Source organism: Natrix helvetica (assembly GCF_964273705.1).
Source record: "Natrix helvetica genome assembly, chromosome: 4".
Classification (NCBI taxonomy): domain Eukaryota; kingdom Metazoa; phylum Chordata; class Lepidosauria; order Squamata; family Natricidae; genus Natrix; species Natrix helvetica.
Window position 1 is genome coordinate 152,807,869 of NC_138550.1, and position 13,515 is coordinate 152,821,383.

Here is a 13,515-nt window from a genome sequence, read left to right on the forward strand (position 1 = left end):
TTGGCAAAAGCGCCTTATGGCAAACAAAAGGTTTGTTCAACAACCGCGGTGTTCACTTAATGACCACCACGAAAAAGGTAGCAAAATCATGTCAGTCACATGGGTGACTCGCTTTATGACTGTCATAACTTACAACTGTAATGGGCAAACTCCATTAGAGCTATTGAGGTCCACCCATATAATGGTTTCTTGCAACTGGGTCTCAGAAGCAAAAGATTTTTTAAAGTCAAAACAAAACCTCTCCATTCAGACTCTAGAGCAGTTTTGCTACCACAATACATGTTTTTATTCCTTGCTAGATAAAAAGCAAGGGAGTACAAGATTTCTAGACTTCTTGCTTTCTGCATAACGTGGTGCTTGAACTGGTGCTACAGGATACACCATGTTCAAGAGTTTTAAGTAGAGATTATAGGAGTCATTCACAATAAGAGCATCGTGCGCTTGCAAACATCAAGGCTGGGTATACTTGCCAAATGCCTGAGGTTTGCAAACCATCTGCATATTACATAGTGTGACCAATGTCTAAAGTAGAGGCTGAGGAGGAGAGAGGCAAATGTTTCCATCCTGATAACTGTATTCCACACACTTGCAATTTCATCTTAAAAGCTTCCCCCTCTCCTCAACAACCTCCCCTTTCAGCCAAACTGTGGTCACCCCTTGGATAATTTTCATGTTTTCAGCTAAACGTAATTCTCTTAATTTCCCAGTTTAAAGGCATCTGTCCTCCTAGAAAATATAGGTAGTCCCCAACTTACAACTATTGGTTTAGTGACCGTTCAAAATTACAATGGCCCTGAAAAGGGAAGTATGCAGAGGTGGTATTCAGCCGGTTCGGACTGGTTCGCACAAACTGGTAGCTGAAATCGCGGGTGGGGCTCCCCACCAGCCCAGGCTCTATGCCGTCCCATTTAGGCACGTTTTTGAGGCTGGGTGCATGCGTAAGCAGAGCTCAGATGCCAGCGGATGGGCGCATGGGCAGAAGGGGCGCACCAGTGGTAACAAAATGTCAAACCCACCAGTGGCGAACCAGTGGTAACAAAATATGAAACCCATTGCTGGAAGTATGACTGTTTTTCACAAAACCATTCAAGCATCCCCATGGTCACATGATCAAACATTGGACAATTGGCCACTGACATGTGTTTGACGGTTGAAGTGTCTCAGGGTTTCATGATCACCTTTAATACAATACAATAGTAGAGTTGGAAGGGACCTTGGAGGTCTTCTAGTCCAACCCCCTGCCTAGGCAGGAAACCCTATACCGTTTCAGACAAATGGCTATCCAACATCTTCTTAAAGACTTCCAGTGTTGGGGCGTTCACAACTTCTGGAGGCAAGCTGTTCCACTGATTAATTGTTCTAACTGTCAGGAAGTTTCTCCTCAGTTCTAAGTTGCTTCTCTCCTTGGTTAGTTTCCACCCATTGCTTCTTGTTCTACCCTCAGGTGCCTTGGAGAATAGTTTGACTCCCTCTTCTTTGTGGCAGCCCCTGAGATATTGGAACACTGCTATCATGTCTCCCCTAGTCCTTCTCTCTATTAAACTAGACATATCCAGTTCCTGCAACCGTTCTTCATATGTTTTAGTCTCCAGTCCCCTAATCATCTTTGTTGCTCTTCTCTGCACTCTTTCTAGAGTCTCCACATCTTTTCTACATTGTGGTGACCAAAACCGAATTCAATATTCCAAGTGTGGCCTTACCAAGGCATTATAAAGTGGTATTAACACTCCACGTGATCTTGATTCTATCCCTCTGTTGATGCAGCCTAGAACTGTGTTGGCTTTTTTGGCAGCTGCTGCACACTGCTGGCTCATATTTAAATGGTTGTCCACTAGGACTCCAAGATCCCTTTCACAGTTACTACTACTGAGCAAGGTACCACCTATACTGCACCTGTGCATTCCATTTTTGTTGCCTAAATGTAGAACCGTACTCTTTTGCGACCTTCTGACAAGCATAGTCAATGGGGAAGCCAGATTCGCTTAACAACCCTGTGTGACTAATTTCACAACGGCAGTGATTCACTTAACAACTGTGGCAAGAAAGGTTGTAAAATGGGGCAAAACTTACTTAAGAACAGTATTGCTTAGCAATAGAAATTTTGGACTCAACTGTGGTCATAGATCGAGGACTACCTGTGATGCAATTGGAAACCATTCTTTCTCCTGATAGAACTGGAACTTTTGCTGAAGTGTTTATGAGCAAGTTAGATACCCCCTAAGTCTAGTCCATTCATTTTTGCTAATTTGTCACCTGAATCATTTGGGAAGATTTTGCCCAAGGAAAGATTCTCAGATGTTCAAATACACCTTTTGCCATTTATCTGTTTCATTTTTGTTACAAAAAAAAAAGTTTTAGGAGAGAGTTGGCAAAAGTGCTAAGCGTGAATCTCCATAACCTCCCATCTCAGAAGAAACTCAAACATGATCAGAATGATAATGTAACTGCAGAATCTCCTGACTGAAACTATTCGGTATCAAAGCAGCCAGTCATCTTTTAAACATTGTTATTGTTTGAAAATAATTTTAAAGTATACAAGAGACAGAAAGACTCATTTGGGCAATCTTCCTTGGTATTACAATGGTTTTGTCCCTGTCCATTGCTATGGGAAAATATAATTCCAACCAGCCATTTAAGGACAAACTTTCTATGGATTTTTAAAAGGTAACTTGAGAAATGTGATTTAGTCTCAACGGAGTAATTCTTTGAAGAGGCTCCACATTGTGTGTATTTAAAAACAAAATCTGTGTGGAGAAGCCTTTTTCTCCCCTCATTTGAAATGGCAATGTAAGGTCTTATGAAGGAGTGATCTGTTCTATCAAACACGCATATGCAAGTTGGCATTTGAAAATAACAATCTAGAGTTAGCTGTCTGGCAGTCAATAACCACACGCTAAAAAGTTTCCCATCTTTTATTATGCTTTTTTGCCCCCCTGTTAGAAGAAGAATAATTCTACTCAAAACACACAAGAGTTTAATTCACGGTTCATTTTACAATGTGGAATGAAAGTAAAAATGTGCTTCGATTCCAAGTGTCTGCACTCTTGGTAGGCAAGGGGAAAAAAGCACTTTATTTTCCTCCTTAATTGTTGTGTTCTTGAAGTGACTGAGCCAAGAAAAGCTTGCCCAGATTCTGAGCTGTGAATTCCTTGATGTTCCGGCTGTAAGCATTAATTTGACCTACAAAGAAAAGAGATGGGGAGAGAGAGAAAAAACCCAAAATACTTTAATGAAAAATCAAACAAATATTTTAATATAAAACTTCCCATCTAAAACGTAGTTTCTGATTCCATTTTCTTCACATTGATCAGAGCTCATACAATACACCATGCCCATATACTAAGTAAACTGTATATAACTTGTCAGAGTGTGCACAGCTTTACTATGTGTGACAACCCAGGAGCAATAACAGCAAACAGAAGTTTGTAAGAAATAGTGGTTTGATCTACAAAAGAATATATACTATACATACATACTATAGACAGGAGTCAAACAATCAGTAAATTACAGAAGGGAAGAACACACAGCGAGAGAGAAAGAGAGAGAAAGAGAGAGAGACACCCCAACAGGGCCTCTTCTTATTACTGTGTTTTTCAGATTATAAGACACACCTCCCCCCCCCCCTAAAAGAGCATGGAAATATTGGTGCGTCTTATACACCGAATACAGCCATTTTTGGCCTCCCCAAACCCTACCCCCGCATCCCATTTTTGTGAGAAATGGGCAAAAAATGACCCCCCCCTTTTTTTTGCAAAAACTGGGGTTTTGCCTTCCCCCGCCCCCCAGAAGCACTCTGCAGGCTTCAGCAGGGCTGGGGGAAGGGGAAAATGCCCCCGTTTTGATGAAAAACAGGGGCATGTTTGCCTTCCCCCAGCCCTGCTGAAGCCTGCAGAGTGCTCCTGAGGGCCGGGGAGGACAAAAACGTTTTTTTTTCTTACTTAACTCTTTGAATCTTGGTGCATCTTATAGTCCAAAAAATACAGTATATAGGTTCTTAAAGGAATAACAGCCAAAAACCTTGCTGACTCATTCCCATTATTACATCATTGCGTCGGCTGGTCGGTTTTTAAATCACTACCCTGACATAACTGAACTAATTCATATTTGTTCAATTTGATAATATGACTGATTCACAAACAGTTCAAATTGCTAACAAAACAGCCAGGTTACCACAATGCACTTCAGTTCCAGCTACCCAATCCCTAATTAACAGTGTCTAGTGAGTTGTGTGAACCAAGCCATTTTGTTACCCTTTGGCACTAAAATATATAAACGGAAGCATTTTTACTCAAAAAAAGGCTTAGTTTTTTAGCAACCCTCTAAATGTTGCTAGCGAATTGCAAAGCTTTATGGGACAGAATGGGAAAATTATTAAAGAAATAGTAATCATCCAAAAAAGATGAGTTTGAGCCATGCTTAGGTCGTCTTCGACTTACTACCACAATTGGGATGGAATTTTCACAACTAAGCAAGCGAATCGCACCCAATGTTACGATCTTTTTTTATCATGGCTGTTAAGCGGATCACATGGTCATTAAGTGAATCCACTTCCCCTCATTCATTTTGTTTGTGAGAAGCGGGCTGGGAAGGCTGCAAACAGAAATCACATGACGCCAGGATGGTGCAACCATCATAAATATATGCCGGTTGCCAAGATCCCAAATTTTAATCTGTGGGGATGTTGTGAAAGTCAGAAGTTTGAGACTGGCCATACGGTAAATCGCTTTTTTCAGTGCCGTTATAACTTCAAATAGTTGCTAAACAAATGATTGTAAGTCGAGGACAAATTGCATTTTACTTTTGACTCCCAGGTAAGTGCAGGGATGCCTACTAGGCCCAAAACGGGGCATGGGATGTGTGCAGCACAGCCCCCACACTGCCAGCTTTTACTCCCACGAGGCTGCAGGGAAGCGTACTAGGCCCAAAATGGGGTGCAAGGGCGGTGCGGTGCCCCCGAGAGGCCCATTTTTGCTCCGGGGGGGGGGGGGCAGGAGGCCAAGGGCTACCTGTCACACCCTTTGACCACGCCCACCCAGCCAGTCATTAGGACAGAGAACTGGTTGTTAAATATTTGAATACACCATTGGTCCCCACCAAGGACAGTTTCTCAGGCTCCCCAAAGTTACAAAATCCTATTTCAGTGTGACACTAGTTTGCAGATTGTCAGGACAAAGATGTTGAAATATGGGATCCTTTTCCCAATAGCTTATATAGTCTTTCCTTCTTCCCACCTCTAATAGCTAATAAGCAGAATCAGGCAAAATCTGACTTGAGTTCTTGATGATATTTGAAAAATTGACCCAATTATCAACATCTTTTCCCAAATTGGTTTGAAAAAGGTCTTATCTGAACAAATATGGAGTGATCTTTTCCATTCTTCTGATTAAATTGGGAAAGTTGGTTTGATTTTGCATTCTGAACAGTACAAAAATAAAATTAGGTTTACTCATGCAGGCCACGGATTATATCAGTACAAAATTTAGTGAATTCCTTTTTAGCTTTCGGAACTTGCATATTGCATACAGCTTATATGACTCAAACTAAATTTTACAAGTTTTTTTCAGAAATCCACTTCTGAAATTTTATAACAGATACATCCTATAAAGTGGAATAACTTAATAAATAAGTGAAATAACTGGAAAAAGAGGATTAAAAATAGGAATAGAAATAGTACTACGATACTGAGTGTACATACATATACTCTTTTGCTCTATCTCTAACAATGCTGCTTTGCTCAGCCAGCTGACATTTTATAGGTCATGTTTTTGTTAGCTACCTCAGTTATTAGCAATTTTTCAAGTCAGCCGTCTGTGAAGGGTTTGTCTGAAGTGCTACACAAATCAAAAAAGTGTCACCTTGCCCCCGGCCCCCTCTTTTTGTACATAGTTTACTCTTATAATTTATTTCCTCTACTAATCAGGAAGAGCAAAGAGAGGAAGCCAGATTATCAAAATTAAAATTGCTTAGCAGACCAATACGTTTTCATTTCCACGTTCCACTTCAAAAAGTTTTTAAAATGCCTCCGAGACAAAACCAGCCACATTTCAGCTTTGATCCACAACTTATTTCTGCATGAATTTTAAAAAAGTGAAGGCTTTTAGTTTTTCCCCCCAGACTTCTAAAAAGAAAAAGAAAAAATTGGCGGAGGGCTGTTCAAATATAAATCAGTTGTCCTTTCTCCTAACTGAAGTATAATACATTAAAGCGGAAATTAATGGAAACATAATTGAAAAAAATGAAAAAAGTTTAACTGGGGGTTTCCCTTTCAAAAAATACTTGGTTGCCGGAGAACAATCAGAATTCAAGACATACCTATTTTCAGCTAGCCAAGGAGGCTAATATTTATACAGTTCCACATATTTTATAGTATCCTATCCATCTAAAAGAGACGCGGTGGCTCAGTGGCTAAGACGTTGAGCCTGTCAATCAGAAAGGTGGGTTTCTTCAGAGGTTCGAATCCCTAGTGCTGTGTAACGGAGTGAGCTCCCGTTACCTGTCCCAGCTTCTGCCAACCTAGCAACTCGAAAGCATGTAAAAGTGCAAGTAGGGACCGCCTTTGGTGGGAAGGTAACAGCGTTACATGCACCTTCGGCATTGAGTCATGCCGGCCACATGACCACAGAGACGTCTTCGGACAGTGCTGGCTCTTTGGCTTTGAAATGGAGATGAGCACTGCCCCCTAGAGTCGGGAACGACTAGCACATATGTGCGAGGGGAACCTTTACTTTTATCCATCTAAAATGATTTGAAGAGCTCCGTTTTAAGGGAATGTTAAATTATATTTGAAATGTTATAATCCACACATGATCTTCGGCTCCTAAATTACCATGGCACAAGGAACCAAAAACAGGAACACCAGGATTTTTTAAACCATGCTTTATCACAAAAACATTTCTCTAGTCCAGCCTTCTCCCAACATGGTGCCTTCCCAATACATTAAACTATAATTTCCAGAATTCCCAGCTAGCAGGATAATTGGGAATTTGGTGGGTGTTAGATTGGACGAAAACACTGTCAACACTTCCTTTTCACTGTGTCTTAACTTCATAGTGTATATTCATTTTGCTTTTGTGCCTTGACCTCTGTCCTTTTTCCCGCAATTCCAGGAAAAAAAAGGTGGGAAATCTGAATTTGCTACTTATGAAGATTTTATAGTTCTGGGACACAGACTGAAGATACAGGATGTAGTCAGTTCGTAGAAATAAAGATCTAGATCTCACATGTGCCTTAATCCAGATTCTTCAAGAAGCTGTTTGCATGTTGCTTGTGTCAGGGTATAAATGAAATAACAGAGATACACAACAAATCCACCTTTAGGACCAACACTTAATACCAACCTGAATCCAAACAGCAAGAATTTGCTGTTCAACATTATGCCTGATTTAAAGTACTTCCTTAAAATACCTGAAGGTGAAGCTCAAAGCAGCAGCAAAACCTTAAAATACCTGAAAGTGAAGTTTAAAAGTCACAGCGAAACCAGAACAGGGTCATCCATTTTACTTGCTTCCATATCACGCTGAAAACAAGCAGCAGAGATATAAAAAGTGATGGATTTTCCCCCTGGATCATTACCTGCAATCAAAAGGGAGTCCATCCTGGGAGGAGGTTGTGGCGGCTTGAAGAGTTTGTTCAAGTCTTCCTCAGGAAGGGCAGGTTCTCCTCTACTCTGGCGCTGTAGGTTTTCTTGCTGACGTCTCTGCTGGTACTAAAGACACATAAGAGTTCAATGGATGCTTTGATCCAAAGGCCATTCTTTGGAAATCATCTGAAGCAGGGGTCACCAACCTTTGGGACCTCGGGGACCACTAAATTCATAATTTTAAAACCCGCGGACCACTAATATGATCTGCCTAATGACCAGCTGGGTGGGCGTGGCAAGGTGGCTATGTGACTGGGTGGGCATCGCCAACTCGATGTCACTCACATGGAGGGGTACCTCGCCGGCCTCTACTTGCCCCTCCCCTCCCAGCCACTCCTCCCCTGCCTGCCCAGGCTGCTTAGGGCCCCAACAGGAAGCAGTTGATGGAGCTAAGGAGCCACCATGAGAAAGAACTGGCAAAACAGCTCAGTTCAAATTGGATCGGACCGAGAAGGAGGCTCAGCAGAAGCACCTCACTGAAGACTATGAGCATAGGCTTTCCAAGCAGAGGGAAGACCTGCGGGAGTACAAGGCCAGGTACCAGCTCCTAGAGGCTCAGCAGGCTGAGATGGTCAGCCAGTTCCAGGTGAGACCCTAATAGGCCAGCCTATTTGCCAATTCGGAGAACTTGCAAATAGGCTGGCCCCGCCCCCACTACCTCCCAGCTGATCTTCTTTTGTTGCCCTGAACAGGAGAATGGAGCTGGAAAGCAGGTTAGTGGGATGGGGAGGGAATGAGGATTTTGTAGTATCCTTCCCCTGCCATACCCACCAAGCCATGCCACACGTACCAAGCCACGCCCACAGAACCGGTAGTAAAAAAAATTGAATCCCACCACTGTTTAGACTGTCATTTAAACCCTTGTTCCCCAAACCCCGGGCCGCGGACCGGTGCCGGTCCGTGGATCAATCGGCACTGGGCCGCCCGAGGAACTTCTGCTTCCTGATTGGCCGAAAGGCAAACCTCACCACTGTTCCCTCACCACAATTCTGAGAATTGAAGTCCACCAGTCTTAAAACAGCCCCAAGGAGCGAGGAGGCAGAAAAAGAAACGGAGGCCAAGGAGCTTCCCCCCTCCCCCTCCCAGCAAAAATCTAACCAGGGAGCCGGGCGGGCAGTAGCAAATTAGCCGATCACGCCACGTGATCGGTTAATTTGCTACTGCCCAGTGCCCATGCGGCGTGATTGGCTAATTTGCTACTGCCCGCCCGGCTCCCCGGTTAGATTTTTGCTGGGAGGGGGCGGGGGGGAAGCTCCTTGGCCTCTGTTTCTTTTTCTGCCGCCTCGCTTCTCATCCCCGCCCGACTTCAGGATCCTCCCTAATCATTGTGGGTTGAAAAGAAAAAAGGGAAAGGGGCGCTTAAAGTTTCAAAATATTGCATTGGAGCAAAATATTGCTTCAGAGGCAACAGTTCTCATGGGGAATTAGCCCTGGAGTTTCACTGCCCCACCCGGTCAAACCTCGCTTTCCGTGCATGCCGCGTGATCAGCTAATTTGATACTGCCCGCCGGCTCCCTGATGCGGGGGGGGGGAGAGAAGCTCCTTGGCCTCCGTCTCTTTTTCTCCCTCCTCGCTTCTTGGGGCTGTTTTGCGGGGGGGGGGGGAGAGAAGCTCCTTGGCCTCCGTCTCTTTTTCTCCCTCCTCGCTTCTTGGGGCTGTTTTAAGACTGGTGGACTTCAATTCTCAGAATTCTGGGAGTTGAAGTCCACCAGTCTTAAGAGCCAATTTTGCCCAGGGATCTGCAAAATTGGCTCTTAAGACTGGTGGACTTCAACTCCCAGAATTCTGAGAATTGAAGTCCACCAAGGGCATCAATCACTCTCAGAATTCTGGGAGTTGAAGTCCACAAGTCTTCAAGCTGTCAGGTTTGAAGACCCTGGTTTTTTTTTTCCCTAAAGGGTTAGGGGTGCAAAGGGTCTTGCAACTTGACAGCTTTAAGACTTGCACACTTCAATGCCAGAGTTCCTGAGCAAACATTTTGGTTGCTAAGCAGGAGCGTTGTTAAGTGATACTGACATTATATAACACTTTTAATTAAGCGAGTACCTTGAAGAAACATAACTTTGAGTTTCAAATAATACTGATTTCGTTGTTGTCTTAGGTGACATTTGTGACATTTTGGTGTAGCTGTATTTTATTTTGAAGGCATGTTTAAATACAATTATTAAATCAAAACAAGCGGGCCATGGAAAAATTATCAAACATTTACCGGTCCGCGGCGATAAAAAGGTTGGGGAGCACTGATTTAAACGGTCAATAAGAGAAGACTATGTTTAACCTCTTTATTTCAGGGGTCCTCAGTTCAACAAAGGCAATATTATATTTTATATAGCACATCTGGATTTCAAAATGCAGAGTTATATTCCTTAGGAAGGCAAAATATACTTTAATCCACCCATCTCCTTTTAATACTGTGCAACCTAAAGCCACTATTACAAGCCCTACTGTGACCCACAGATCTTTAATTGCTCATAGAAAAATGGATGGTCTCAGACTTAAAAGGGGAGAATGTGGGAAGATTCCAAACCTTAAACTGAATTGCCTGGCAAATAATTTCTTCTTAGGAGAAACTGACATGGTTTGAAAAACTACTTTGAAGGAGAAATCGTGAAAATTATAGCCCGTCTTCTAAAGTGGGCTTAGCATGGTGTGTGATGCAATCCTTATCACTTGGCATCACATCCTGCCTACTGTAGCTCTCTCCTCCATCAAAATGTTGTCACTTTTGAGTGTTTAATAGAAAACTGTCCACTCTTACTCTTCATTAAGCTCCCCAAGATCTTCACATCTCAATAGCCATAGGGACTAAACATCTGATTTGTACAACATGTGTAAGTAAATCAGTCAAAGGCATTATGATGTAGTCACACGTTAATGCCTGGGGAGTAGATGGGTTGGTTTAGCTTAATTGTGCAAACCTCACCTATTATCTTAAGTTTGTGACATGATGGAGCTATGACGTTAGCAGAAGTTATGTTAAGACAGTGACCAATTTCAACGATTGATTTACTATTTCAGCTTTTTATGTAGAAAATCAGAAAAGGTACAAGGAGAAAAAGAAGAGCAGAGTGGGTAGGTCGTAACATTAATTTAAAATGAACGCAGCTTCACTTTCAATACTGTTTGAGAGTAGTAAAAGAAAGAAAGCAGTCTGCAAATATTCTCAGTATTTTCATTTTAAGAGAGAGTTACATATTATTATGAGGTACGGAGACAGGCAAAATAGCAGATTTTATTCTCTGTCTTGCCTGTCCCCCTTAACTGGCAAACATTTAAAGCTTCAGAAGTACAGATTTTGTTACACTTCTGGCCGGCGAATCAAAAAATGTCTGGTGACATTTTGCTGCTCGATAGCAGAACACAAAATGCATCCAGATTTAGAAAATATGAGTGAATAAGAGCATAAACCTTTGTATGCCAGAGAGAATGAAAAGTGGAAAGAAATGGGAAGGTGACAGGGAGAAGCGGAGAAGGAAAGAGAACAAGAAGGGGGAAAAGACATCCATAAAATGTATTTTTATATTTCATATCAAATAGGAAATTTCCCCCCAAAAAATAGCTTGTGCTTGTATTCAACTGTAGAGGTAAATAAAATGAGCAGGGCCAGCAATAGTGCACGAAACCCAATTACAGCCATTAGAAGTTGAGCAAGAACTACTAGGTAATCTTCCCTGATTCACTCCCTTCGAATCAGTTTTTCCATCTTTAAAATCGTTTCATAAATTTGCCTCTGCAGATTTTTTACCAATAAGTCAAGGATCACACAGCAGGAAAGCCCATGTTCTCCATGTAATAAATGCCAAAGACAGAAAGAGCGGCTTTCTAAACTGGCTCGTATATTTAGGTAATGTAATTTTAAAAAAATGTTCCTGCCAATTTGAATCTCACTATCAAAATCCCATCATGAACTGGTTCACTATCAAACATTTTGACAGGTGGCCTGTCGCCAAAATCTTACTTGGTGTTTCTGCTGTTGCTGCTTGCTGGTGTTCCTTAGGTAGGTGTTGTATTTTACAATATCTTGACTCATTTCATCCACTCGGTCCATCAATAGTTGTAGGGTTTTGCTAAGATGGTTACTGAAACAGACAAGGACATACTCTGATGAAGACAGGCAACTAAGTCTGCAAAAAGACAATGGTGTACGCTGATCAAATTGAGCTGAATCTGCCTTATGAACCCACAATATGTCTCTATTTTCTTCACTGAGCTGGTACCTATTGTCTATATATCTCTTGTTGTAATGAGGAGGAGTTGAGAATGAAAGAAAGTTTCATGTCACTAAAATGGTGAATCTCCATTCTAGCTAATAAAGTACACCAATTATTGCTTTCAGAAATGGCTACAAATATTAAATCACCACTACCTTATTAATGTTATGAAGACATGTCTCTAATATAACACATCTCAGACTATTGTCCATATATGTCCAAAGGCAATGTTCATACTAGACAATCTGTGTCTCACTGGATCATTGTTTTAGAGATACTTCCTTATATCTAGTGGTTAAGGCACCAGGCTAGAAACTGGGAGTTCTAGTTCCACCTTAGGCATGAAAAATGGCTGGGTGACCTTGACCAGTCACTCTCAGCCCACCCCATCTCACAGAGTGGTTGTTGTGGGGACAATGGGAGAAGGAAAGCATATTAAGAATATTCACAGCTTTGAATTATTATATAAAAATATCAAAGGCAGGATATAAATAAAAAGAACAATAACAGGTGGGGGGAAAAGCAGTGGGAGCAGGAGAAACTTTCTGCCAGCTGCCCCATTGAATTCCCCTCCATCTCTCCTATTTGAAAATAGTTATTTAGCAGGGGAATGATGAAACTAAATGAACAAAATGCTTCAAAACCCCAAAAACTTAATCCAAGATTCTATTTTGTATCAGCATAACTATTTTATATTATTTCAGTTTCCTCTAGGACTTGGAAGACTGAAAAAAAAATAAAGCAAGCAGAAAATGATACATTAGATGTTGAAAATTTAAGAACCAGCCTGAAAAAAAAAATATTTTTGATAAACTGAAGAACACGATTATCTGTCCTGCTGAAATCATTATAGAAATTATTATCTTCATGTTGACTTTATCCTAGGTTAAGGTTGCTGAACTGGGAGATAAAAGGTTTTGGGCAGTGAAAATGAGAAAGACACACAAAATAACCCTCAAGTTCTCATTGTTTTTACATAGAAACAATTTGAAGATAAAAGTAAATTTCCTGTTCAATCACTTGAGAATTTGTGACACTGCCTAAGAATGGATTTCCTAATAATAATTTTAATCTCATGAGGATGCAAACCTTCACTAAAAGGGAAATTCCCATGTACTCAAAACATCAATTGCTTTGGTAAAGTTTCCCATTTTGAATGGCTGTTTATTTGCTTAACAAACGTGATAAGATATCTGGGTGGATTATGGTCAGCTGGAACAATGTACGAAACTGAACTCTGCATGAAATTGGGCTCACAATCCGATCAGCCCCAACCACAATGGCCAAGCAGCAAATTGGCAATCCATGGACCTTCTTCAGTTGAGTATTAAAGGGAAACATGCTCAACAATTACCATATTTTTCAGAGTATAAGATGCACCAGAGTATAAGACGCACCAAGGTTTTGAAGAGACAAATTTTTTTAAAAAAATGTTTTTTCACTCCGCAGACCTCGTGAAAACGGGTCCAGTTCCCCCCCCCAAAAAAGGGCATGAATAGTCTTTAAGAGGCTTACAGATTGATCCTGGGGGGTGCCCCTCTCCCAAACTAACCAGAAAAACGGCCCATTTTTCGCTCATTTCTGCCTTCCCCAGCCCCCAGGAGCACTCTGCAAGGCTCCTAAAGGCTGTGCAGGGCCATTTTGGTGAACCAGGGGAGGGGGGGG

The 13,515-nt window shown here is 41.7% G+C and overlaps 1 protein-coding gene across 1 annotated transcript in view; it reads right to left on the reverse strand.

The window, feature by feature from the left end:
- Positions 1 to 2,898: 2,898 nt before the first annotated feature.
- The window catches only part of EIF3H (eukaryotic translation initiation factor 3 subunit H), a 96,726-nt gene continuing 86,109 nt past the window's right edge, over positions 2,899 to 13,515 (reverse strand). The window contains exons 6-8 of the mRNA XM_081952847.1: positions 11,598 to 11,718; positions 7,573 to 7,705; positions 2,899 to 3,180 (exon numbers count right to left, since the gene is read on the reverse strand). Of these exons, the coding sequence (XP_081808973.1) occupies positions 3,083 to 3,180; positions 7,573 to 7,705; positions 11,598 to 11,718 (352 nt within the window). The 3' untranslated portion in view covers positions 2,899 to 3,082. The remainder of the gene's footprint in view (positions 3,181 to 7,572; positions 7,706 to 11,597; positions 11,719 to 13,515) is intronic.